Source organism: Apus apus, chromosome 10 (genome assembly GCF_020740795.1).
Source record: "Apus apus isolate bApuApu2 chromosome 10, bApuApu2.pri.cur, whole genome shotgun sequence".
NCBI classification, from domain to species: domain Eukaryota; kingdom Metazoa; phylum Chordata; class Aves; order Apodiformes; family Apodidae; genus Apus; species Apus apus.
Genome location: NC_067291.1, coordinates 15,465,278 through 15,492,640, shown reverse-complemented (window position 1 = coordinate 15,492,640; position 27,363 = coordinate 15,465,278). Strand labels below are relative to the sequence as shown.

The following is a 27,363-nucleotide window of genomic DNA, read 5'->3' as shown; positions in this document are numbered from 1 at the left end:
GCCCGCGAACGACGCTGCTCAGCGCGTGCGGAGGGGAAGGAGGGAAGGGAGGGAGGGAAGGAGGGAGGGAGGGAGAAGGGAGGGGACCTCCCTATCTGGCTCTATCTCCTGCGCTGCCTCTCACATGCTCCGGGAGGGCGATGCGGATTCCCGCGTCCCGCTGAGCGAGGCCGCGCTGCTCCCCGCCGGGGCAGGGGGGGCTGCCCGCGCCCCGCGCTTCGCCCCCCCCCCCAACCCCACCCCCGCCACCGCCTTGGTTTTTTTTATTCTTATTCATTCTTCTGATTATTATTTACCGTTTGGTTTGATTTTTTGTTTGGTTTGCTTTCACTGCATTTGGATTTATTTCGTTTGGTTTGATTTTTTTTTTTTTATCTCCCCTTTTTCTGGGAAAAAAAAAAAAAAAAACAACAAAACAAAACAAACCAACCAACCAACCCCTCCGCTTCCTGCACCGACCCCCGCGGCGGGCTGGAGAGGCTGATGCGGCCGCTAAGGTAAGCGGGGCCGGGGGGCTGCGCGGGCCCCCCCGCCACAGGCTGCCCCGGCTCCCTGCATGGCCCTTCCTCCGCGGGACCTGTTGAGGCTGGAGCTCCGGCTCCCCCGCTGCCTCCTCCCTCCCGAGCCGTTTTTTAGGAAAAAAAAACCAACAAACCCAACACCACCAAAAAAACCACCCCCAAACCTCCTCGATTCTTCCCATTTTCTCTGCCCAGCTCGCTCCCCCTGTCCGGCTTGACACTGGCCTGGCGTGCATGCGGTGCTTCATTTATCCTCCTTTCTGGTGGTTGCCACTAAAAATGCACCCTGCCGGGCTAAGTCAATCGAGTAATTCCTTGCAAACCGCTGATGAAAACTGAAAATATCCTCCCCGATATTTTCCCCTTTCCGCTGGGTAGCTCATCACGGGGCTGGTCGCGATTATCGAGACGGGAGCGCTTGGTTTGCGGGGACACAAAACTGTCCCTGAACTCCGAGGCTGCAAAGCGCTGGGGGTGTTGGCAAGCTCTGAGGGAAAGGAGAGGGGGTGACAGCTGGACAGATGTGGGACGTGGGCAGGGACGGTCACATCTGGGCGCAGGGAAGGGGACAGGCAGCTGGAGCGTGTCTGGCCGGGGGGAGACTTCGCTCCTGATGGACCGAGTCCCTAAAGAGCCCATAACCTCAACCAGGAGCCGGGGGGCGGGCAGAATATTGCCCCCAGTCAGGACATTTCAGAGGCAGCAGCCAGAGCAGCCCCTGTCGAGACTTGCTTCGACATCGGGACCTGCACGTTGCCCTTCCTAAATAGCATATACATGGCAGAAAACCGGGCTGTGTTTGCAAGACAGGTGCTTTTTGTTGTGGTGGTGGTTGCGAGGCAGGAGATGAAAGTTTGGTGTTGTTTTGATGTGATTCTTGATTGCTGCCTGCTGGAGTAATTGCATCGCAATTGCTCAGAGGTAGAATCAATTTCCCCAAATTGAGATTTTAATGGGAGCTCGCAAGCTGCTGTTATGTCATGTGGTTTAAGGCGGCGTTGGATTGCATTTATTTTACAAACTGGATACTTTCGCAGACGGCGCAGGGATAACAGCACCACCCAGCGGGGCCAGCCCCGGCCCCAGCCCAGCCTGGCCCCAGCCTCAGCTCCAGCCCCAGTCCCAATCCCAACCCTACTCCAGCCCCGACCCAGGTACACCCTCCACGACTCGCAGTTCCACCTCCGAGCTGCTTCTTCTCCACAAAATCTCCCAGTTTCATTTGCCGAGATACCTATAGAGTTGCTGGATTAAAGTTGTTTGGTTTTTGTTTGTTGGGGTTTTTTTTTGTTTAGTTTGGTTTTTGTGTTTGTTTATTTTTCCAAAGAAGAAGGAATGGCTCTTTCTCAGATACTGAGGAAAAAGTTTTAACTCAGCTGATGACACTGTCACTTAGTGTTTCATGACTGAGACCACAGTCATCTTGTGGTGGGTTGTACTTCTGGCCACCACTGTCAGGAACTGACAGAAGGGGACCTGGGAAAGGTGATTCGGTATCACAGCTTTTTCCATACGGTCCTTCAAAGACCCGTTTCTCAATGAGTTGAAGATGCAGATTTGCAAACACACGATGCCATCTCTTACCTTTAAATGAGATCCAGGAGGTGTCCTTAGCTGACCTGTTGGCTGGAGGGGTGGAGAATTAGAGAGCTATGTTTGCACTTTCTCAAGATACCAGTAGCTTTTAAAAGCAGCAGAAAAAGACTTCACCATTACATAGACTGGTTTCTGTCTCCGCTGATAAACATCCAGTTCTCTGCAATTCTTCTGTGCTATTTATTTTTTGGCAGTTCATATTTATCCATCTCTTCTGCTGAGCTGGCATTTGGCCATTCAGACTTGCTCTTGAGAACCTCCCAGTCCACCTTCTTGGGTTTTTTTAGAGCCCAGATGTGAAGAAGATACAATAGAGAGATATTGCTTGATATTTACCCCAAAGAGGAGTCTGGGCCAGGAAGACCAGCTCCCTGCAGAGAACTAAATATACAGATGGTGAATTCCAGCCAGCCTTCCAAACACTGCTGAACAAGGGCTGGTTACATGCTGCCATGTGTAGGAGTCAGGCTTCACCCCACAAGGCTTTGCAAGCAAGGGAAAGGGACAGACAGGAATGAATGACACCAGTCAAAAAAAGTTGATGTGATGAACTCTTATTTGCCTGAAAATATCCATGCTTGTTTTGCTTTCTGCTATGGGTGAGACGAAGTTTTCCACCAACCCATCATCCTTTCCCTTTGTCCAGCCTTGCGAGCATTTAGAAGTGACTTTTATGGCTATGAGCTCAGAGCAGGTACCTCAAAGAGAGAGCCCACAGCAGGGTTGCCCACAGCAGGGTTGCCAACAGCCACTTCAGTTGGGGCTGCTGTTCATCAGTTAACCTCTGGATGCAAAGTTGCAGGTCAGCAAAGCATTCCTGCTATTTTATTTATTGGTGTTGCTGTATTTTATTCCACTTCCAACCCACTGGCTTCTATTTACATGGCCACAATGGTGAGTCTCATGTTCACTGGGGCAGCTGTGGGAAGGTGGATTAGCTAAACCAGAAAACTCATCTCTACCCTTCGCTACATGGGAGTGGGTTGGTCTTCAAAGTCCAGCTCCGTGCCATCACCTCCACCTGCCCTGTTCAGTTACTGCCCAAGTTCCGTGCAAGGCACTACTGGGACCTTGGGGGACACCTTCCCTGTCAGCTGCTCTGCCAGGCCTTGTCCTGCAAGGCAACGCATTAGGACAGGAGGTTTAGCCACGTATTTCGCAGCTTCGGGGGGCACAGCCCGGGGAGAGCATCTGCTCATGGTGTCAGCCAGGGAAACTGTAAAATGGTTTAAAAAAATTGATTATGAGTAAAAGAAGGGTCTTTAAAATGAACCCCGTATTGCAAACATGAGAGGTGTGGCTGTACTGTAGAAAGATGAAGGGTTTTTTTCCTTGCTTTCTTCAGAGGTTTTTTTCTTCATTAAGGAAACCATTCAGAGCACAGGTGTCTGGTTTTACTTCCATGAACATTCTGAGATCAGTTGTCAAACCTCTGCAGACAGCAATGTGGTGGTTTCCACTCCAAACTTCCTTTCTTCCTCCTTTAGGCAGCAATTTGCTTTTTGCTGCTCACACCAGACACCAGAAGGTTTCAGAAGGATTAGCTTTCTGCATGGGCAATCACTGCTTAGTCCAGCCAGGCTAGAAGCAATGTTGGTTGAACACCTTGTCCTGAGGCAGAGCTGGGAAAGGCACGTGAAGCTGTGTGGAGATGAGTGCCTGAAGGGTGGCCACGCCAAAAGTTCATGGGAGAGTCAGGAGCAGGCCAGGAGCCTTGAGATCTATTCCTCTAACTACTAGTTAACAGTCCTCAGGAATACCCATGTTTACTATTTTAGCCATATAATTAGAGGTTGTGAATAATTCCATTAGGAAGGGGAAGTATCATCTGTAAACCTTAGGGTTCAAATTAGGGACGTTCCTTCAGCCCCACGGAAGCCCACAGCCGTGCACGGGGCGATGCAGGGCAGGGAAAAGCAAAGTTCAGACCAGAGATCCCAGCTGAGTTATCCCCCTGGGAACTGGGATCTTGCAGCTCATCCTCCACCTACCTCGGAGAACGCTATGGGCTAACCCTGGCTGGGATTTGCATGTCACCCCTTCGTAATGACCCTAAACACAAGAATCACTGTGGATGTGACCACGGGAGGTGCCCCCGGCGCTGAGCCCCGCACAGCTCGGGGGTGTTTGCCTTGTAGCGGTGGGTGGTTTCCCACACGCTGTTTGCAGAGAGCACTGGGCTCGGCTGGGCTGCAAGAAATAAAGAAGCAGGGAAAAAACACAGGCACTCTACATTTCCAAGCCTGGATATCCCTACTGAGCAAGGCAGAGATCCAAATTTCACATAACCTGCATTTCAGTAGGTGATTTAAAATCCCGATCTTTGATTCAGCTCATCAGAAAAGGAAAGGTTACTCAAAAAACAGGGACGAGGGGGAGCAGGATTTCAGAAACACACCTTATTTGGGGCCTTTTCCTGCTCTGCAGTTACGGTTTGGACACATCTGTTGTTTTCTCCAGCAAAATCCGCTGCTTTGATCGGTGCCAAAAACAGCAATCCCATTTGCAATGCATGATGCAACTGAGCAAAATCAAGGAGAAAACTGTACAGACTGGAGTCGGGGACATCAGACTGTTGCTTTATGGCAGCCCAGTTTTCCCTACACCAAAGGCAGAAGCTCTAACAAAGGTCTTGTATTAAAAATCGTGCTTCAAACTGGATTCCAGCCTGTCTCTGCCATGTGTCAGTTTGCCACGAAAGGGCAATATCGAAGTGGCTCTTTAGGTCCAACATTCCAACCAGCCTCCCAGCAGTTATTTAGCAGATGGATTTTAAAAGTCCGTAATTCAGATGGTGTTTTGAGTTAAAAACGAGTAGATCATGCTGTATGTCATCAGCCAGGATAATAGCAGAAGTGATGTTTTTCAGATTGAAATCAAAGGAAAAGTTGCATTGCAGGAGGACAGGGTGAGAGCAAGAGGAAGGGATTTGGGGTCTGAAACCCTATCCCTTGGTTCTTTCCCCCCTGCCTAGGTTCTCCCTAACTTGTGGACTCCCTTCCCTCCTCCCTCCAGGCCTCTTCCAGCTCCAGCTGCCTACACATCCCATCAGCAGGCATTTCTTCTTGGGTGGTAGCAGCAGCTGGCAGGGTTTGGACATATTTGCCCCTGTTTGACATCCCCCACAAAGAGGTACTTGGAGTAGGCGTTCCTCCCACACTGCCCTTGCTACAGGTCTGGATCCAGCCTGCCAGCTTTCATCTCCTGCCCAGCTCAGCCTAGTCTGGCAGCTCTTCTGCACACAGAGGTCCTTCTGACTTTAGTGGACATCATCTGAGTGCAGCTGTAGGAGGATCAGGACCAAGACAGATCTCCAGTCAAGCAAGCAAGGCCTCAGGATTTTTGGATCCCATCTGGGTCCCAGATGGAAAAGCTTCAGCATTTTAATTCCAGTTGCAGCCTGGAAGTGAAGCCTGGAGTGAAGTTCCTCCTTCATTTGGAGGCAAGGGGGCTCAAATTCCCCAAGGAGAACTAGATAGGTGTTGTTAGATCCCTTTGCTTCACTCCCATCTTCTCTTCCTCACCTCACCTTCCATGGGAATATTTGTTGTATCTAAATCACAGATTCAATCCACAACAGAAGGAAATAACAAACTCTTCTTGGAGACTTTATGCTACCATCACTCCAAAAAGCATCCTTAAGGGTGATTGTTAGATGGAAGAAACGGGGATTTACAAGGACAACGGGAAGCAGAGTCAAGGAGCATCCCCTACCTACACAACATAGCAAGGGGAAAGACCTTTTGTTAAAGAGCTTGTACAGAGTTGGGAGAAGGGTTGTGTAAAACAACCAGCATCCTTCTGTTCTTTTTAAGATCCTCAAGAGAAAGGAGTTGAACCGTTAGGATGGTAAGGAGGCACTCAGTCAAAGGAGGACATGATCTAAACCAGAGAAGTTAAAGCATATTAGTCAAAGCATATTACACCCGTGGGCACTCTTCTTCAGAAGTGAAGTCGTCTTAGTTCACTGTGGCTAAAATATCCTTCAAGGGAAATGTTAAAGGGATCCATGTGGTCTGCTAAAGGGGATGCTTCCCTCTTGGCTTAGCCCTTTCCTGGGTGGAGCAGAACCCTGGGATGGTGAGGCTGTAGATCCAACCTCCCCATACTGTGGCATCGCGGGAGGTGGAGAAGGGCAGGGTTTTGAAGGCCAGCAGGAAAACAGCTGAGTGCCTTGAGGACTCCATCTACATGGTCCATGAGCAGGGGAGGGGGGCTCCTAGGATTGTCATCTGTCTGGGAGCTGCCCAGAGGGTTTGTGATGGGTGCTAACGAAGTGAGACCCCCCAGGACAACTGTACCAACACATCTGGTGAGACTTTCCCTAAAAGAAAGCTTAGCATCCATATATATATATATATATATATGTATGTATGTATGTATGTATGTTATGTATGTATGTATGTATGTATGCAGGCTGGTGGTGTAGACTAGGCTGTGGTGGAGTTCCTGAGAGAGGTCCATGTTATTCCTTGCCATCAGTTCTCAGGCAGACTGGCAATTAGTCTCAGGCCCACCCTGGACAGTTGTCCCCCTCTCTGAGGAGTGTTGGTCTAATGATACCGATCTGTGAGACTTAGTGTTTCTGAGTCATCTGGGCTTACTTCACCGCTGCCAGTGCGGGTGTATGACCTGGGGAGGTTGTGAAACGCTCACACCTCCTGTGCAGCCAGGGCTGGGGCTCCGTGTGCCGGGGGGAGGTGGGGGGCCTGATCCAGCAGCCCTGGGGCCACAGCATCCCCCTGGAAACCCTGCCCCGCGCCAGCGTCTCCCTGCCTCAGTCTCGGCCCTCTGTTGTACAATAGCCTCTCTACCCAAAATTGCTTAATTTGGGGAATTCGAAAGCGCTCTCGTTAGACCCATGCGAAAAAAAAAGCAGGGAGGGCGCCGGGGGGTGGGAGGAGGCCCCTCTCCCACATTGCAGCCGAGCTGCGATGCACGGGGAGCGGGAGCAGAAATCTCAGAAAGCCCGTCCCGCAGCCCCTCCTGCGTGGGACGCCCCCCGAATCCTTCTCCCCAAAGGGCACGGGAGGGTTTGATGCCTCGACCCGCAGCAAATAACTCCCCGCTCCGGGTCTCCCAGGCTCCTTCTTCCCCGCTCCCTCCCATGGCTGCTGGATCCCCCGCCCCTTCCACGCCGCCGCAGGAGCGGGGCCGGGGAGGCGGGCGGAGGGGAGGAGGCGCCGGGAGAGGATGCAGACATTGGAAGGCAGCCGGGATGATTGATGGCCTGGGCTGCTCTGTAATGGGAGGGGAAGGAGAGGAGGAGGAGGAGAAAGAGAAAAAGTCTGTGTAATCTTTCAGTGCGGAGGCCACCGGAGCTGGGGCGGCCCGTCCCTGCATCGCTCCGCGGAGCCATGTGGGGCTTTTGATTTTATTTTATTTTTCTCCAGTTCTTTCTTTCGATTGATTTATTTCCCCCCTCTTTTTTTTTTTTTTTCCCCCTTCTTCCTCTCTTCCCTTTTTTTTTTCTTTTTTTTCTTTTTTTTTTTTTTTTTTTCCTTTTTAAACTCTTCTTCCAGGGAGAGGATAGTGGTTAAAGCTCGAGCTGGATGGATGGGTATGGGGAGAGGGGCAGGATCCACAGCCCTGGGACTTTTCCAAATCCTCCCTGTCTTTCTCTGCATCTTCCCTTCAGGTAAGGAAACAGCCTCTTTTATTTTGAAGATTTGTTTTTCCTGTATTTCTCGGTGCCGTTGGATAGCTGCCTCGGTTCCCCCTGTCTCTGGGCCTCTTTCTCTCTCCCTCTCTTTGCAGCAGTTTACCACATGTTTAAAATAAGCAAGTGGGGCTCAGTCTTGGTGTGTGTCCCCCCCTCCCCGTCCCCTTTTCCCTCAGCAGTTGCGGTGGGTGTTTTTCCTTGACCTCATCTTCTTTGTCTCCCCGCTGCCTCATCCCACAAGGAAGGAGATGGTCGAAATCAAAGCAATCCTCGGTGAAAAGGCAGCCGGGGGTTGTTTTCTGACAGCGTCAGGCAGGTTACGTTGTTCTCCCGTTCCCGGCCGTTCCCTTGTGCCTTAAAGGGAAGGGGGGGACACGACGGACACCCACAGGTGAACACCCCCGATGCCAAATTCCTGCCCTTGAATGCGGCGGGGGGGGGGTCTCTGCTCCCAGCCCCCCCCCCCCGCGGGAGGGGACGATCCGGAGGGATATTGCGAAGGGGGTAAAGAGGATCTTCGCTTTGTGATTTCGGGAAGAGGGGGTGTCGGGGGGGGCTGCAGGGCCCCTCGGCGTGGGGAGCACGGTCCCGGGGCTCACCTGGGCCGGGCAGCGCGGTGGAGGATGCGCGGAGCGGGCTCCCCCTGCTCCCCTAACCCGGCCTCGGCTGGGGTTTTATTATTATTATCATTATTATTATTTTGGGGCTCAGCACCATTATTTCGTTGGAAAACTTGTCTCAGCCGAGCCGGGAGCTGTTGAGCTGTCCGAGGGTAGGATGGCAACCAAATGGTCCGGCAAGCATCGGCTCCCCCGGCCGAGCCCTCGCCCGCCGGCCCTTCCTTCCCCGCGCACCCCCGGCCGCTCGCACCTAGTGCTGGGCTCTGCCTCCCCCCCCCCACCCCCCAGCCCCAGTTTGTTTGTATTGTGTCAGAAAAGGAGAGAATTTCAGAATTACAGCTGAAAACGCCATCTGTTTCCAATGAATCCCCCATAGTTTTTCACAATGTTTTTGGCAGATCTCTGCCTGCAAATTCCTTCAAGCCCTGAGTGCTTGTTTTTGTTGGGGGAGGGGAAACCCAGTCCACAGAGGCGGATTTGTTCCTTCCAAAACTCTCCAGTTTCTTTACCTCCTTTTTTTTTTTTTTTTTTTCATTTGCGAGGGGGGAAAGGGAGAGAAAGCAGAAGGGAGAAGGAAAAACCCTAATGCTTAAATCTCTCCGCTTATCCTTTTAGTTCAGTAAAACGTCTCCCCCCCTCCCTTTTTTTTTATTTAATTTTATTAATTTTTAAATCGCCTCTGCCTTTCTTTTGCATAACCGTAGGTGAAGCAGCCTTGCACACATATGGAGTAAATAAATAAATAACTGCTTCACGCCCTCTCTCCACCCCCCCCCATGCCCTCCTAGTCCTCATGCAGGAAAGCAAGCCATTCCAGCGCTGCCCTTAGCACTGAGGTGTCCCTTCGGACCCCACTTTTCCCAAGGGACTTCCCAGCAGGCTGGAAGCTGAACCCCCTGTGTTGGTTTTTTGTTTTGTTTTGTTTTTTTTCTCTCTGGACCTGCTCCCATCTGTGTTGCTTAACGCCCTTTTCGGAGCGTTTGAGTTGCAAAGCGTTGAGGCTGCGAGATTTACGGTGCAAGAAAGAACTTGATAGGAGATCTGGCTGGCTGCTTTGTTTGATTCTCCCTTCAGCAGTCAAATAAGGTGCAAAGAACTGGCAGAACGAGGCAATCCGGAGCCCGCAGGAGCGGGGCGCAGGCGGAGACGGTGCTCCCCAAGCAGAGGGCTGGGAGCATGCCGGGGGCTTTTGTTGAAAGCTTTTTGGGGTGGGAATGTAGCAAAAGGGGGGGGAGGGAGGGGTGGATTTATTCCCTGGCATATCCTTTGCCCTTTTTTTATTCCCCCTGTGCTTTCTGGGAATTTCTGAGTTGCCAGCAGGTTCCCAGCTCTGCAGAAGCTTTGCCACCCCTCCTGAGAGCCCTGGGTGAGCAGGGCCACTGGAGGCTGCCCAAGTGGGCGCTTGGCATGTCAGATCAGTGCCTCGCTGAGTCCTGCCCTATTTATTTATTTGCTTAACCTCCCCCCTGCACGCACACCCTGGCCTGGATTCCCACGTGTGCTGCTTTCACACCAATGGCTTCACCCTACTTCCTCCTGAGCAGCCCCCACCATCGAGCTCCCTTGGGCTGGGTCCCCTCTGTGTGGGTCAGGGTGACCGCTGAGTGTGGGGCAGCTGAGGAAGGAGGTTTGGGCAGAGCAGGCCACTGCTGACAGTCACCCTGGCAGAAGTCCTGCTCAGGGCTTGGGCCAAGTGCCAAAGTTGGATGCTAACGGGCACTCTCCACTCCCAGCTGGGACCCTGATTTCTCAGGGTGCTCAGCTAACCCTGGCCTGAGCCTTCCAGGACAGGCTGTGTTGAGTTTTCTTGCAGACAGTTTTCTTCTGTACCCACTTGTACTTTCAAAATCTGGACCTGGGTGTTTTGTCCCAGATGTCAGGCTTGTACTCTGGTTTGTTTTGGCTTTCATGGTTTGTCTTCAGCTTTGCCATTTTGGCTGTTAATATATTTTAAAAAAAAATAAATAAAAAATATATATATAAAATTAAAAATGGAATTTTCTGCCCTGGGTCCATCTGAGCAATTAAGTTGATTCCAGATAAGGATCCATCCCTACTGGAGGTGTATCGGATTGGTTGATAAATGGCTTTTGTTTCAGCAGCAGGGAGGGACGTGATCGCAGCATTAAGCTGAAATTGAGAAGGGGGGCTTAGAGGCTGTTAAAACAACACCTCCCCAGTGCTGGGAGCGGGGCCGGGGGCTGGGGAAGGTGGCAGGAGAGGAGGAGCACGCAAGATGTTCTCAGGGCAGAGAAGAAGGGAGGGATTCAAACGTAAACCTGGAAATATTTTGGCTTCCGTGTTTTGTTGCTTGCTTGGAGCCAGTCTTGGACTTGGAACAGCGAGTTCTCTGCAATTGCCAGCAAGGCTCATTGTGGGGCTGGAAGGAGGTGCTTTGGTTTTAATGGGGTGAATATGTTGCTTTCTTCCACAGAAAATCATGACATTCCTGGACCTTGGTTACTGGGAATGGGGGGATATTAAAAGTGACTTCTGTTTTATCATGGCAGCAGCTGAGATTTCCTTCTTTGTGGCCTGAACAGCTGCACCAAGTTGGATGTGCACATGAAAGTGCTCACAGGGCTGGGCAGCCATAAAAACTTCCTAACCTGGAGGCTCGGTTGGGTCTCGGCACCAACCTGCTGCCCTGGAGAGCCAGGCTGCAGCGTGGGATCAGGCCTCAGCAACAATGAGTTTTGCTGTCTCTCTTCTGGCTCCCTGATGGGCACGTCCAATAAAACAACCCTGGGCTCTGCAGGGCGGTGCACAGCCTGAGCGAGCCCCTTCTCACCCCATCAGTCCTTTGGAAGACCCCCCCTCCCCCCCAACAGCTCCTACAGCTCCCAAGGGATAAGCGTTAGCAGGACAGCAGAGAAGGTCAAAGGCCTGGTCCATCTGGATGGATTTGATTTGCTTTAATTTGCTTTGCCCTTTGGAGCAGACACCAAACATGGAATAAGAGGTAGGAGTGAGGAGTGTGGGAACCCAGGCCCAAGAGAGCATTAGGGTTCCAGGTGGTTTGAAGGGGATTGGGGTGAACTTAGGGCTGCTGCAAGGCAGGAGTGATGTGTGCTGAGGGACAGGGACTGGGTTTCAGAGAGGATGGGGGATGCTCAGGGATGCAGCTGTGGTGTGGCAGGTGCCTGGCCTTTTTCTGGCTGTCCTGACAAATCCTGTCTTGATGCTGCAGATCAGGAGTGATCTGTGCAGGCAAGGCCCTGCCTGGCTGTGCACAGCACCTGGAACACACTTGTAAGAAGAGAGCCCCTAAATGCCTTTAAAAAGCTTTATACCCTGCACTTGGCAACTACTGGGATGAAAATAAGAGGATATTTATTCCCTTCTCTGTGAGCTCTCAAAATAACAGGGCGTTCGATTGTAGCCTCAAGATTGCTTTGCACTCAAGTGCAGCCCGGCTGAGTAAATCACTGCTTCACCAGCTGAAATTCCTGCAGCAAGGGGGAGAATTGAATTATGGCCAACTGCAAAACCAGATGCCATCCCCTTGATGAAGTCATCGGGCTCTTACTGCAGAGAACAAGCTGGCTCCTACACACACGCAGCCCTCGTAGGCACAGACTGAGCTGCTCTGTCTAACAGCCCAGCCGTGGTGTGCGGGGCAGCCGGGGCCTGGCGTCCCTGCAGATGGAGGAACAGTAAAGTCCTTCAGGGTGGAGCACCAGAGGGTGTCGAGTCCTGCTTTCTGCTGTGTGACCATCATAGGGAGTTTGGCCATTTAACTCCCAGGGAGCAGAGCTGTCCTGCCATATACCCAGTTTTTACGGGTCAGGCAGAGAGCAATCTTCACTTGAGGCCAAAGGATTTTTGTTCTCCCTTGGTTTCCTCTCCTTCCTGGACAGCTGTTGACTTTGGTCCCCAAAGCCCTAGTAATGATCTACAACGTTTTGATCTTCAGACAGGCTTTTTTCTTGCTGTATGACACACGCCTGCCCACCCTTTTTGAGATGATGAGGACATGTGGCAGGATGATTTAGGGATGAATCCAGGCTCCAGGCTTTGCTCTTTGTAAGAGCATCACTGTGCTGGAGATGAGAGGGTGCAGAACAGTGGGGTTTGAGCTGGTGGGCTTCAGTTAAAAAGTTCCTTTTTCTCTTAAAAGTAAAACCTGAGCCTGGGGTAGGGCGTTAGCAATCAGATGTATTTAAAAATAAGTAAACCACTGAAGGTCTGTGGCTGTGAAGATACTGTGGCCTCCATGGCGTGTGAGTGATAGGGAGTGAGTCTGGTGCCTCCAGCCCGATTCAGTAGATCCCTGTGTGTCCCTAGGTGTGGCTTCAGCATCATTTGGCTTCCAGGGTGGGTTTTTGGTGGGCTCACGGGTCTGCTCCCTGCCAGTCGGGCAGCTGCCACCCCCACACCCTGTGCACAAACCAACGCCTCCGATTGAGATGCCGCCATTTTTTTGGCAGGCGTTTAATTGTATAAATTTGCCTCATCCAGATTTATGTGCTCCAGGCTTTTCTCCATCTCCTCGTTTTGTGTCTCATTTACCTCTGCGTTTGAAGGGTTGAAATTTCACAAGAGCATGGCGGGGATGATTATTCCTAGAGGGAATCCACACCTGTGAGCAGAAAGCGTTTCCCTGCCAGCCCTGCCGTGGCCCGGGCGAGGGGGAGGAGGGCGAGGGACCTGCTGCTACACCTGGGGGGCCCCCGGGCGCTGGTGGGTGGCAGCTGTGCCTTCAAAGGCACCCTGGGAAAACAGCTTCAGCGTGGGGAGAGGGATGTCTGTTGGAAACCTGAAACACTTGGCGATGGGGGGGGGGTGGCTGGTGCATGTGGCCTTGTCCAGGTACTGCTGCTTCAGAGGGATGGGGACATGAGTGATGTTGGCCAGGGGAGGAGGATGAGGGTGATGTTTCACACAGGGTATGAGAGAACAAATCCACCTCTACCCACCGGGCTCATCTTGAGTGTTTCACATGCTCAGCGTCCTCATCTGTAAAATGGACCACTCCCCTCCAGGAGATTTACCTGCTCTTGAGAGCTGTTGGTGAAAGCGGCTGGGCGCTCCCAGCTGGGAAAGCCCAGGTGTGCAGCTCCAGCACTGCTTTCCAGCCCGCGGCACGCCCTGGCAGGGAGCCAGCTTCGTTAGCGCCCTTCTGCAGATGGAGAATCAGAGGAGATGGCTGCTTCCCTCCCTCCCTCCTCATCCTCTATCCACCAGTTTGCGGTATGCCCCCGAGGAGCAAAACCTGCATCCTCTGAACCATCCACCAAGCTGGTGAAAGCTCACCAGTTGCAGCAAAGGCAACGCTGAAGCCTGAATCCCAGGATGAAGTTCTCAGAGCAAAGTCTGTGACTCTGTTGCTGCTTTGGCTGTGAACGCTGGTTCCTCTCAGCCCATCGTGCCTCCTGAGCTTCCCAAGATTTGCTGGTAATTCTTGGAGCAGCAGCATCAGCTGCTCATGGCCCTGGCTATGAGCTCCATAGTTGATGCCCTCTCCAATGGTGTCTGCTTGCCCTTCTCCTTGCATGTAGATGTTGGCGGGGGGGGCTGCGGAGAGACACGTTCATCCCCGCGAAGCATGCCGGGTCAGCAGTAAGCTGACTCTGAGCCAGAAGAGCTGACTAAGTGACAGGAACGATCAAGGGCTCCTTCGGCAGCATCCAACAGTTCATGCTGTAGCCGATGAAGACACTGACTCTGCTTTTTCCTGCCTGTGCTTGCCCCGTGTCTCTGCAACGCCTGGAGAGGAGAGATGGGGGGCCATGAACTCGGCGCTGAGGACAAAAGGGAGTTGGCTGTGGCAGGTCCTCCAGATGCTTTAGTGATTGATACAGGTTGAAACGAGAAAAGTCCTTCTGTGTCCCTCTTTTGACTTTAACTGGAGAAGGCCTCTCCCCAGCATCCCTTTGAGCAGGACAAGGACTGGGTTAAAAGAAGCTGCATGGATTGTGGAGTGCTCTCGGATACATCTAGAGCCACGCTATCAGCACATCCTTTGCCTGGATTTAATGCATCTGCTGCTTTTGCCAGTGGAAGAGAGCACAAACCTCAGGCCCCAGCATGGAAGGTGGCCCCTCCGAGCCGACCTCCCCATGCACGCCCTTGCAAAATATGAGCTCCAGCACTTTAAGAGAGTCAGGTTTATTTTTCTCCTTCAGTTCCCTCTTCCTGGTCCTCCTCCCCCCACTCCAGTGCAACTGAAACCTGATCTAATCCCTTTGCACATGGGTAATTTATTGGTCTATTGGGCTTTTCTTGATGGCAAATTGCATTGTCTTTCTTCCTGGGTTGAGGCTTTGGAGCAGTTTGCTGCATTCCTGCAGCTCTTTTCTCAGGGCTGATCTTTCACACCCCCTCTGAGCACAGTCAAATCAGTTTTATTGGGCCTCTTTGTTATGCAAACAAGGCAATAATAACCAAGCTATTATTCTGCAAGATTGTGCTTGATTAACAGTTCAAAGGAGGTCGCTGTTAGAGCCCTGCACTGCCATGGTGCACAAATCCTTTCATGAAGTTTGGGTCAGGTGGCCCTTGGGTCTTCCTCACCCCATGGTGCCCTTTGGGGCTGCAGGACAGCTGACCCTGCCCATGACAGCCCATCCATCAGGGCTGTGGACGGCACCCATGGGCTCGTTTCTCTCCCTGGTGTGACAAGGCATGGGCTGATGCATTGGCCTCACAGCACGTGCAGGCACCAAGACGTGGGTCCAGCGTGGTCAGCATGTGGGGTGACCCAAGTAGACTTCCCCACTAGGACCGGGACAGCAGGAGGGGCTGGACACAAAGGACTGATGTCTTTCATCCCCTCTGGTCTTGCTTTGTAGTCCTGAAATCTTGCTGGAAGGAGTCCAAGTCAGCAAGATTTTTGAGGAGCAGTGTGGGTTTTTTAACTCTTTTGGGGGTCATTCTGGTGGTGGTGCTGACTGCTGTCCATCTGGGAGCTGAGCAGCCCACATCTCCTTGAAGCTGGTAGATGATGCGGGTATTTAGCACCTCCGAGAATCGTGCCTTTCCTTATTGAGGTGTCAGCATAAATATGTTTATTTAGATTACTTAAATATGTGTTTAGGAGCCTAAGTCTGGGTGCTCAGATCTGAGGCCAAAGGTAATTACATTTTACTGTGTTCTCCGAAAAAGCCTTTTACTGCATGTGTGAGGCTTGAACATCTACACTTCAGTCCATATATTTGGAAAGACGCGGGATGATGTATTTGCATCACATGTGAGTGATGAAATACTTTCCAGCCCGTTAGTAACCAAGAGGATATTAAACAACATCTCTTAGCACTGAACACTTTAGAATTAACAGGTCTGGTTAACCTGCACCCAGAGTCTTAAAAGAATTGGGCTTTTCCATACTGAAATTATTTTCCAGGCATTTTCTTTGCTAGAGAAATTACAGGAGAACAGATGAATTGTCAATTTTGTGCAGGTTTTCTGAAGATGCATGATTTGGGTAAATGAAGTCTAGGTAACCTGACACCAGCTGAAGGGAGAATAGGGGGCACTGATAATTAAAAGGCTGCTAAACTTAGATGTGTGCATGTAGTATGTTTGAACACTGAATTTAACAGTGTCTGATATACTGACAGCAAGGGTAGAGCAGCAGGGCCTGAGTCTTTGTGTGATACCCGAGGCTCCTGAGCACATGTGAGCTCACCATGGGATGCTTGCAGGATGGACGACCAGTGCAAACTGGGAGCTCTGGAAAAGGTTGCAGCCAAACACCACATCTTGGTGTCCACTGCTGTGCCTTGGTGAGAGGGATGACCTTGGGAGAGCAGCCAGCACGTGTCCCACATCGGTATCGCTTGTCGGGGTGGTAGGTTTTGCAGGAAGCAGCCTGCTGGGGAGAGGTCTGGTTGTAGGGCTGGGCAAACACCTTCCAGTGAGAACTTAAAAGTGCAAACCGTTTAGCTTATCTAGAGGATTGACAAGCAATTTGATTGCAGTGTTTAAATATCTTTGTGGGAAACATACTGGTTGCTAACGGACCTTTTACTGCTTTGGAGAAAATCACTGGTTCTTTTTTATGTCCTTACAATGAAGTCAGATAAAATCCACTTAAAACCAAGACCTATGTTTTGTAAAGGTGATAAACTCCTGAATCAGCCTGCTGAGGAAAGGGGGTGGCTTTTCAGACCCTGCACACTGCAGAAGTCCTCATGGGAGGTATATGTGAACAAACACAGAGCACCAGGCTTCACACGGTGGGGGGGCTGGCTTAGTCCAGCTGATGTAATGATTTCTTCTGGCTTTAAACTTTCCAGAACCATTGGTTTCAAGGTGGTTAAGGAAATTTTGTCCCTGGTTTGAGTGGCAGCAAGCCCTTGAAAGGAGAAGAGGATGAGGAGGTTAGGAGGTGGCTGGGCTGCCTCCCCAGCATGGAGGACCCTTTGTGATGGACAAGGGTGATGGCATCATGCAGACCCAGGCGTGTCTCACCAGAGAGCCTTGCTGGGTTCCTGCTTGAGAGGAGTTTGTTTCCGTGCTAAGTCATCTGTGGTTGAAAAACAGATCCATTGTGAGTCGATGGAAAATGGATTATGTGAAATTGAATAAACATCGTTTCTTGGCCTGGGTACAAATGAGCCTGCACTGCTGGGCCAAAGCTGCTGCCAGAGGGGACAAGGCAAGGCATGTTTTTGGGAAGGGGGAGAGGGTCATGTCTATGTTCCTCCATGGCCTTTATTGGCTTTGGTCTCCCCCCACCAGCACCAGGGGTTTGTCAAACCCAGTGGCCACCAGTGTGGTTGCAGAAGCATCTCCAGGAGAGCCCAGACGCGAGCAGCCGGGCTCACGGCCCCGCTCACACATCAGCTCTGCGGCACCTGGCTTTGGAAATGTGGCCTTATATGGGGCCCTGAGTGAAACAGCAAAGAGGGGAAGGGTGCCAAAACTGGAGCGATAGCATCTTCAGGAAGAACGCTCCCCCTTCAGGCCCAGGGAGGAAGGAGATGGGCTTCCCTGCTCTCGGTTTTGTTGGATTTATTTTTTTTTTAAATCAGGACCTTATAAAGTCATGAGTGACCCTGGGGCGGTGCAGCAGTGAGGGATGCTCAGCGTGGGGATGTGTTTAGCACCATGTCAGGGGGCTGTTTTGCAGCAGCCCACCCTGTTTGTAGGCTGCCAAAGTTCAGGCCTGCATCTCCTGACACAAGCCAATGAAGCATGTTCTTAAAGAGCAAAAGACTATGGCTCTATTCCTGCTAATAAAATGCCAAAGGGCTGGAGCAGCTTGGGCTCTGCAGGATGCTCATGGGACTGGATGCTTTGCACAGTGCATCCCGTTGTCTTACCAAGCTGTGAGGTGAAGTAGGGTGTGATGGTCCTGCATGTCCAGGGATGTGTCCTCCAGCTCCTCCTGGGGCTGTGCTGGCATGTCTGCCTGCAGTGGTAGCGCATTTGGCCGCATGCAACCTCAAGGCATCCTTAAGCCGTGCATTAGCATAACTACTAGGAGAGCAATGACTTTAATTGCCTGATGCCACAACTGTTTGGGATAACTGGCAGTGGTGGCACTAGTCACACTCTTGCATGCTCTTTTCCCTTCCACTGGAAGGGTCCTGGAGGATCTGCAAAGCTATGCTTACAGTCTCTGGTCAGAGGGAGTGAGATGCATTTTCCTTATTTTCCACCCTGATAAACCCATCTCTGTGAAACACTCCTGGCCTGCACTCCCTGTGCCAGCAAATTCACTGCAACTATGATCACCTGCACTAAATACCATCCTTTACTTCTCCCTTTGAGTTTAGGCACCGTGCATATTGCAACAGCCAGGTTTGAATCTGTAGCCTCCAGAGCCGGGGCGGGCAGTGCTGGGGAGCTGGGCTGTTCTGCATGCTGGTAACAACATCATTTGCATCAGGTCTCTCATCTAGGAGGAACGCTGAGCAGTACACTCCATTGCAAGCCAGTGGCTGGGATGGAAGCCCACTGATAAGCAAAGGCCTTAGGGGGAAAAATCACACTCTTGGGACTGAAAAGAAAGGGTTGTGAATTAATAAATATTTTTAAATTTGACTCATGAATGCAGTTGTCTTAGCAGAAACATGAGCCCATGTCCCGTGTCAGAGGCTTCTTATCAGGTCACCTCTGGTCAACGATGAGTTAAATGCTTGCCACAGTGCTTCTTGCAGGTTTAGATGGGATGTTGCCAACACAAAACAGCTCCTGGGTTCTCAGTGCTGTTGCTAGCATCTGAGTTTATTAAACATGAATTTTAAAACTGTGAGGAACCTGTCACCATTTCCTATTTTCACTTCACTCTTCTTGGAAAGGGAGAGGAGACAGGCTTATATTTTAAAGCCGGACTGCTTAGTGTTTTATAGCCTTTCTGATTTTCCAGCACCAACTATGTTTAGGTTTCCAGCACTGCAATGTTTAAAACTAAAACACACTGTTTTCCCTGAGACAATACTGGGGTTTGTAACTTTCTTTTTAAACAAATCTGAAATGTTTTTGGCACAGATGCCTTACCAGCCTCCTTCTAAGCAAACCCTGAGACAGGAATATATATGTATGCCTGCAAGAGGCACCACAAAAGCATTTGGAAATGGTGGGGATTTTCTTCTCCTGCCTTTTGTGCTGAGCCCATCCTGTCTCCAAGCCCTCTGAGGGGGTTGATTAAGAGGAGAGGAAGGAAAAACACCATGTCTTTTAAGTGGGGTAAGCCTGGGTTCTCCCAGCAGGACTCCAGATTGTCTCAGGCAGAGCAGTGTCTGTGCGATGCTCACGATGGCCATGTGCTTTTTGCACAGCTGCTTCCACGTCTGCTCCAGGGAAGCCACGCTGTCCTGGGAGCTGACGTTGAGTGGGGAGGGGGAGGAAAAATGGATCTGAGTTTTCTTTGCCTTCTTTTGTCTTGCCAGCAAGCTCTGGGGCTCCAGCTGAGCCCCACGAAGACCCTGCTGCCTTCAGCTTTGCATCCGCGTGGGCCGCGCAAGGCGGGGGCTCGGCTGGCATCCTTGTACCCTGCCGTGCCGGTTTTTCTCCTCCACCTCTTGTTCTCTCTCAGTGGGCCGTGGCGGGGAACGGGCTCCCAGGGCTGGGCAGAGTCGAACAGCAGTCAGAAAAAGAAGGTTTTTTGGCTCCTGCTTCTTTACAGGGGAAGAGGGGATGCTGGCAAGTGCTGCTCTCGGCATTGCTGCAGCCGTGAGGATGGTGGGGTGGCCGCTGGCTTTGCTGTGGGGTTGGTCACCCCAACCTGCTGTAACCTCTGCACGCCAAAGTGTCTGGGGCACAGCAGTCATGCCAGGGCTGGGTCTCTCCACACCTGTGAAGGAGGAAAAGGAAGGCACATTTTTGTGCTGGTAGAGCTTTGTCTGGACACAATGCACAGTAACTCTTGCAGCACAGATCTTTGAATGTCAAGCTGTAAAAAGGCATTAAAGCCCCCCTTGCATCTCCCCTCAGAGTAATGATCCTCCCTTATCACTGCTAATGAATATATCCCATTCTTCCACACCCTGGTTTTCCCCCAGGAGCATTAATTTAAAGGCTGGATGTTCTTTCCCCTCTTGGCTTAAATTGGGGCAGATCCTGTTGGTTTCTTTGGCTTTGATGCATGAGAGTTAGGTCATGTGAGAGGGTCATATCTGGTGAGTGAGGCCCCGTCACGCGGTAGAGCCAATATCATGAGTTTGGGCTACGAGAGGAGGACACCAGCTTCTTGTTGGGGGTAGAGTTGGATGTCCCCCAGGCAGGCACGCAAGCATTGACCCACTTGCATTTTCCTTCTTTCCCACAGTGACGTCTCCATGCAAGATCCTCAAGTGCAACTCTGAGTTCTGGGCGGCCACGTCAGGCTCCCACCACCTGGGCACGGAGGAGGCGCCCGAATTTTGCACGGCACTGCGGGCCTACGCGCACTGCACCCGCCGCACCGCCCGCACCTGCAGGGGCGACCTGGCCTACCACTCTGCCGTGCATGGCATAGAGGATCTCATGGGGCAACACAACTGCTCCAAGGATGGGCCCACGTCCCAGCCCCGCCTCCGGACATTGCCCCCCGGGGACAGCCAGGAGCGCTCCGACAGCCCCGAAATCTGCCACTACGAGAAGAGCTTTCACAAACACTCGGCCGCCCCCAACTATACCCACTGTGGGCTCTTTGGAGACCCTCACCTCAGGACTTTCACAGACACTTTCCAAACCTGCAAGGTGCAAGGGGCTTGGCCGCTCATAGACAATAACTACCTAAATGTCCAAGTCACCAACACGCCGGTGCTTCCTGGCTCCACAGCTACCGCCACCAGCAAGGTGAGCCTTGGGCATGTCCCCATGAGCAGAGGTGGGCAAGGGCACAGGTGCCTCTGAGCAGCATTTCTTTCCGCTGTCTCTCTGTTCCACCGTTTGCACATCTCCATGGGGAGATGTGAGATCGGGTGGAGGGTCCTCTGGATTTGAGCGTTTGGCTGTAAATAATCAGATTTCTATCCCTCCTTTGTCCCCACCTTCGCTTAAATGGCCTGTTGTGGTTTCTTCCTGAGCACGTCCAGCCCCATCATGGTTAGCAGGCTGGGATGTTGCAGCTCAGAGGGCCAACGTGGCCAGAGTTGGAGGTTGCAAATTGATCAGGCTCCCGCCTGGGGGGACTCCAGGTTGCTGTGAACAGCCAGACCAGGAATGATGGTGGCATGTTTTGGGGAACACCCAAGGTCCAAGCAAACCAGGACCTCCCTCCAAGGGAGGCTCCATCTTGCAGGGAAAAGCGTAGAGGGACCTGATCAACTTGCACTGCCTTCCTCTCTGCCCAGGCTCCTAATTGTGTCTATGGTTTGCAGCCAAGTCAAGGCATTTTATGGGGCAGACTGTTCTGGAGGTGCTTTGACAGCCTAAATAAGCATCCTGAAGGTACACCTGAAGGCAAGCACTGAGAAAACCCAAGTGAAAAACTGCTGCTGTGATACAGCAGGACTTGTGTGACATAGCCTTAGATTTAGGAGAGTCCTAGAGCTGATAAACTGTTATGTTACTCCATGGTGCACAAGCTCTAAAGCTAATGGGCCACTTCTTGTGCCAAAAAAAGGGAGGCTCAGCAGGAGGCAGCTTCTTGCTTTTGGAAGATATCCTGTCCCACCATCTCTGGAAATTCTGCTTCTCCCTGCACGTGGGGAGAGGAGAAAAGCACATGTACAGTGACCTTCTAGCCTGAGTGGGAACTTTGGTTTTGACCTGTCCCTAATAAACCCCCTCAAAGATAATTTATATTGCTCTGAACATCTTACCTACCAAAAGACATCAAAACCTGCTGAAACTTGCAAGGAAGTCTGACTTGAGGAAAGTGGTACTTAAAGACCTCAGGGACCTGCCATTTCAAAGCTAGATCCCAGGATCATCATCTTAATTGAGCCTTTTCACCCCTTATCTGCCTCACGGGCTTGTGGTGAGGAAGGATTAGTCATGAGATCTGCAGCATGAGCTGTGGAAGGCATTACTGGGTCATTGCTAGAGGACCATGTGCTGTTGGAAAGGACAGGATCCTCTCGGTCCATGGGGCTCTTTGTGTTTTTGCATTATGTTCTCTGGTCTACCCTTCTTCCTCCAGCCAGAGGCAGGGCTGGACCCAGAGAAGGTAGCAGGAGGTTCATGCAAGGGGTAGTGCAGCCTGAAACCCTGGGCATGGTGGTGCCTCCTGACATGGCTGAGGAGTGGATAGTAGGGCTGCCATGGGGCTGGGAGCATCTGGGCACTCAGCAGAGAAGTGGATGGGAGACAGGGATATTGCCAGGGCTCTGGACAGCCCTGGGCTCCTCACCAGCACGACTGGGAGCAGAGGTGCTGGAAGCCACCAGCGTGCTCAGCCCAGTCTTTGAGGAGCCTCAGTTCCTCCCTTCATAATCAGCCCTCAGGTGTACCTGCTCTGTAGCTGCTGGAGCCATCTCTTCTCCAGCCCTGCCCCACTCTGGCCAGGTCTCAGTCATGGGGGCCACATGGCAGGAGGTCCCTTTTACCACTCCTCCCTCATGGAAAGAGGTACAAGAGGAAGAGCAAACCTGCAAGTGGTGAAAGAGGAAGCATATTTGCCGTGGGAAGAAGAGCAACTTGCTCTTCCTTCCATGCAAACTCTACTCTTCCTCCTCCTCCTCAAGCTTTCTGCCAAAGCCAGGTCAGCAAGGGAAAAGCAAATGCTGTGAGATCCTTGCTCGAGCAAGGGACCGTGTTTGAGCCCAGCCAAGGGTGGGGAACCATGCTGGGCTCGGTATATGCCTGTATCACCTCTAGAAGGGCCTGCCCACTCAAACACGTGGAACGTGTGTGTTTCCATGTGGTTCAGATGGAGCACAACAAGTTCTGTGGCCCAGAGGAGAAGCCTCTGTTGGTCTTTGAGTAGCCAGGGAAAGGAAAAGGCCCTTGGGATGTAAATGCCATGGGAGCCAGAGGAGAAGCTTCATCACCTCTTAAGAGAGGCAGGACTCTCCCTTTTCTGCCATCTGCCAGGCCCTGGGGGCAAGACAGTTCTGCATGCGCGGGCATGCCACCACAGGCCTGTGAGGAGTAATACTCCACCCAGCTCCAGCTCCTCTGTTGTGCTGGGAGATAACAGCACACATCCAGTTCAGTCCAGCTCTGGGTCTTGACTCCATACACAGTGTCCTCATCCCTGTGCTGAAGCACAGTGGCCGTGTCTGGGTGCCTGGAAGTTGGGGCAACTTCTTAGGATGGAATACCAGCTCATGAGCTGAAGGCCACATTCCTGGCCTGGCTGAGCAGATGGCTCCTTCACCTCCTGTGCTGCTCCTGGTTGGTGATGGCCATATGCTCTCAGGTGGTCATCACTGGTTGTAACCATGTTCCTTTCTTTCCTTTCCCTCAGCTCACCATCATCTTCAAGAGCTTCCAGGAGTGTGTGGACCAGAAAGTATACCAGGCAGAGATGGACGAGCTCCCTGCTGCCTTTGCTGACGGCTCCAAGAATGGTGGGGACAAGCACGGAGCCAACAGCCTGAAGATCACTGAAAAGGTGTCAGGCCAACACATTGAGATTCAGGCAAAGTACATTGGCACCACCATTGTGGTGAGGCAGGTGGGCCGGTACCTCACCTTTGCCGTGCGCATGCCAGAAGAGGTGGTCAATGCTGTAGAGGACCGGGACAGTCAGGGCCTCTACCTGTGCCTCCGTGGTTGTCCACTCAACCAACAGATTGACTTCCAGACCATCCGCTCAGCTCAGGCCACAGAGGGTCGTGCTCGTAGGAAGGGGCCCAGCCTGCCAGTCCCTCCTGAGGCCTTCACATATGAAACAGCCACAGCCAAGTGCAGGGAAAAGCTGCCCGTGGAGGACCTCTACTTTCAGTCTTGTGTCTTTGACCTCCTCACCACGGGGGATGTCAACTTCATGCTGGCTGCTTACTATGCCTTTGAGGACGTGAAGATGCTTCACTCCAACAAAGACAAGCTGCACCTCTATGAAAGGACAAGGGACCTGGCCCCAGGCAACATGGCTCCCTCGGGGATCCCCTCTGCCCTCTGGGTAGCACTGCTGTGTTTGAGTCAATGTTGGTTGTGCTTCTTATAGAGGTTTGCTCCTTCACACTGCGGAGCACAGGGAAGAGGGAGCAGGAGGAAACCAGGGATGAGCTGGCAGTGCTGGACTATGGGAGGTTGGATATCAGAGTCACATGGGTTGCCCCTCTCTTCAGCACCAGTTCCTCCACCTTACCAGTTCTTGCCTGGGAGGAACGTGCTGCCAACGAGACCAGTCAGGAGTTTTTGCTGGACTGTACCTTGTCTGGACCTTCCTCACCTCTCCTCCTCCCAGTAGCATGGGTGCCAAAGAGCCCCCACCTCCTTGCAGTGCTCCCCCAGGTCCCAAAAATGCACATGGTGACTGTGACATTGGTGTGCATGAATACGGCTTTGTCTTCGGAGAGCAGAGCCTGCAAGGAGGACGGAGAGCAGCAAGACTGGGCCAAGCTTGGCCAACCCGACGGGACTGTGCTTTCTGCTGGCTGGGGCTGTGCTCCGCTTTTCAGGCAGATCCTGCTCTTCCTACAGCCCCCTTGTTGCAGAAAGTGGTGCAAGGGGCCAAAATGGTGGGGAATGGTCCCACGTTTGCCCAGATGCCAGTGCCAGACATCTTCTGGGTGGAAGGAGGACGTGTTCCTCAAGCCTCGGCCTGTATTTGCTCTGGTTCAAAGGGCATCTCCTATTTTAGCCAGTTCATTCGGCTGATTCACTCAGTAATTTTATTCCTGGCTCCCTTGTCTCTGCCTGGAGCCACCGGGGACTCTTGATGGCAGTGGGAGAAACTGGGCCAGTATTCAAGCAGTTTCTGCAACTTCTGCCCAGCGTTGGATGTGTTCCTTGCACCACTTGCTCTCTGGTCCCCTAAAACTGGCAGCAGGGAGACTGCTTTGGTGGGAGACCTGATCCACACCTCCCTCCAGCCCTGCACCCACTCGCCTGCCCACAGCTTGGCCGGGCCCTGGGATGGAGCAGGAGTGTTGTGCTCTGTTTGTTTGCTGCTAGGTCTCTGCTCCGCTTCTCATCCTGGGGCCGTGACTTGCAACCCCATTGCAGACCAGTTGCACCTTAAGCCCTCACGGGCTTGAATCAAAATGGGGCAATGTTAGAAATCCAGCCAGGAGATGGGATGCAGCAGAGAACCCCCCCAGCTGCCTCCAAATGTCTGTTCCCTGCCTCCAAAACATTGATAATTTCCTTTCCCCCACCATATAGTGCTGCCCATTTCTCATCTCCATATTCCTCTGTGGTTCACCTCATTGTTGCTAAACAAACAGCAGGACCACCTTTGGTCTGTGTCTTGGAGACATCCTGGTAGGTTTCCCCTCCTTTCTTCAGGGGAAAGTTCCCAGAAACAAGCCCCAAAGCACTTGTCACTCTTGGGGGCACGTCTTGCTCTCAAGGGAGGTCTCTGGGCATGATGAGACAAGCTAGCACCAAAAGAGGTGGGAGCAGGCTATGTTTGGCAGTCTGAACTGGTGCCAAGAGGCAGCCTGGTGTAAATACTCAACGTGACTATTCATTGTGTCCTAACAGCTCTAGAGCTCCATTTGTAAAGCAGCAGAGAAATGCAAAACTGTGTCAATGGATGTAATTTATATTGTCTCTTTAATATATAGAGCCCTGGCATTGATCTCGTGTGACTGTACAGATGAAGAGATGTAATTGGTTTTTAAATGTTTAAGGAAAGAAACAAACATATGTGTTTACTACTTTGCTCCTTGCTTTGTTTGCTGGTGCCCCAGTTATGCTGTTTAGGGAGAGTTTGAAATAAGGATATCACAGTTTGGAGGCACTGAGGAGAGCAACCACTGGACCGCAGCACAGGACAGTTTAGTTCCCCAGTGCACTAACTGCTCAGCCAGGGTGATTTGGACTTCTTGTTTCCTTTTGTTCAAGAAAAGAACTGAGTTTTTGTCTTCCTTAGAAATTGAAAATGCAAGTTTTGAAAACCAAAATTTGTCACTGGGTAAGAGGAAACATTTGTTTCTTGCTGTGTTACCCCATGGATAACAGCAGCTGTGCAAAGCATCCTGCGAGAGACACGGAGCTTCTTGAAAGCAGTCTTAGCTGGCCAAGCCACAGCGTGCCAAGGAATCAGTACTTCCCTTAAGACCTCCCTTTCCTATAAAGCCACCACCCTACGGCACAATCCGCTGTGGTTTAGGAGTAACTTTCAGCCGAGGAAAGTCTACTTGATGCTGGCATGTCTCTGTCCCACTGTCCAGGTGAGCGCTCCAGTGGTGGCTGTTGGACGGTGGTCGGGGTATCCCTATTTTAGAAGCAAACAGTGAAGCACTTTATTTTGGTTGTGTTTGACCCAGTTCTGGTTAAAGGTGAAGTGTGGCCAAGAAAGACCCGATACTTGGAAACAAATTAAAAAAGTAGGCAAAGTGGGGGGCATTATGAGAAGGCCCCCCCCCCCACCTCCCTGCATTGAGACCCACGGGAGTGTTACCGGGTGTATATACTGTAAATTATTTATTGAGAGAAACGCAAGTAAAGTTTGAGGTTTTTTGACAATAAATGTGTGGGTCTCGTTTTGTTTCCATGTTGCTCTTCCCCCTCCTCACCCCAGCAGCAGGAATGTGCACCCTCGTAATTTCCCCTTACAAAGGGCTCCCATTTCTTGGGCACCGCTCTTGGCCCCATTTGGGTCTGTTACTGCCCTCTAATGAGGGAAAACAAAATTGCAATGTTTTCTGTTAATTTTCCTGTTTGGAAAAGCTGGAAGACTCCCCAGCACCTGGGGTCAGGAAGACGCTGAGCCTGGGTGGGACAATAAAAGCAACTGAAAACGCATTATTTGGGCAAATACATACCTGAGATTTGAGACCTGGCCTCCCGCCGCCTCCGGAGCTCTTGAAGAACTGGCAGCTTTCAGAAAGATGCAAATCCACTCCCTCTGCCACCGCTTGCACCAGCTCACAAGAACTGGGCTTTGGCCAAACCTGCAGTCACGAGAGCTGCTCAGAGCGCCGGGGGCCGAGGGTCTCCCTCGCTCGCCGCCCTGCCAGGAGGTCACCAATGATCCCCTGCTCGCCAGCCGTGGGCAGAGCTGGCAGCAAGAGCACACCTGCATCTCCCGGTGGGAGAAAGTGCTGGGATGGTGACCTCTGGGGGATCAGGGTGCCCCATCCTCACGAATCATGCCCGGCACTGAAGCTTCCCTGGACGATGAGTGGGGAAGGCACAGGCCGTGCCGAGCCACGGGGGCAGCGGTGGCCGCAGCGACCCTGCCTCACCCGGGAGAGGCTCAGCTCGCTCAGCTGCGGCGTCAAGCAGCTCGGGGCTCTCAGCCTCCCCGTCCCGCACCGGGGTGGGTGTGAGGCACAGGGGCCTCGGGCAGGGGGTGCCCGCGCTGAGGGAAACCAGCGGCCGCCACCACCGCTGCAGCCTGTGCCCGCGGCCCTGCCCAGCACCCTGGGACGGCCACAGGGCTCCATGGACCGTGTCCTTAGGGACGTGCAGAGATGTGAGAGGTCACATCATACCGAGGGGTCATTTCCCCGTTGGCTTCGCCAAG

General features: G+C 52.1%; 1 protein-coding gene across 1 annotated transcript; it reads left to right on the top strand.

Moving 5' to 3' along the window:
* Positions 1 to 425: 425 nt before the first annotated feature.
* Positions 426 to 26,364, top strand: RGMA (repulsive guidance molecule BMP co-receptor a). Its single transcript, XM_051628609.1, has 4 exons — positions 426 to 497; positions 7,640 to 7,755; positions 20,119 to 20,630; positions 23,188 to 26,364. The coding sequence occupies exons 1-4, from the start codon at positions 484 to 486 to the stop codon at positions 23,887 to 23,889; spliced, it is 1,344 nt and encodes a 447-aa protein (XP_051484569.1). The 5' UTR covers positions 426 to 483; the 3' UTR covers positions 23,890 to 26,364.
* Positions 26,365 to 27,363: the final 999 nt, after the last annotated feature.

Coding starts and splice junctions, on each gene's coding strand:
- RGMA (XM_051628609.1), top strand. Junction 7,756..20,118: donor TCTCTGCATCTTCCCTTCAG/GTAAGGAAACAG, acceptor TCTTTCCCACAG/TGACGTCTCCATGCAAGATC. Junction 20,631..23,187: donor CAGCTACCGCCACCAGCAAG/GTGAGCCTTGGG, acceptor CCTTTCCCTCAG/CTCACCATCATCTTCAAGAG.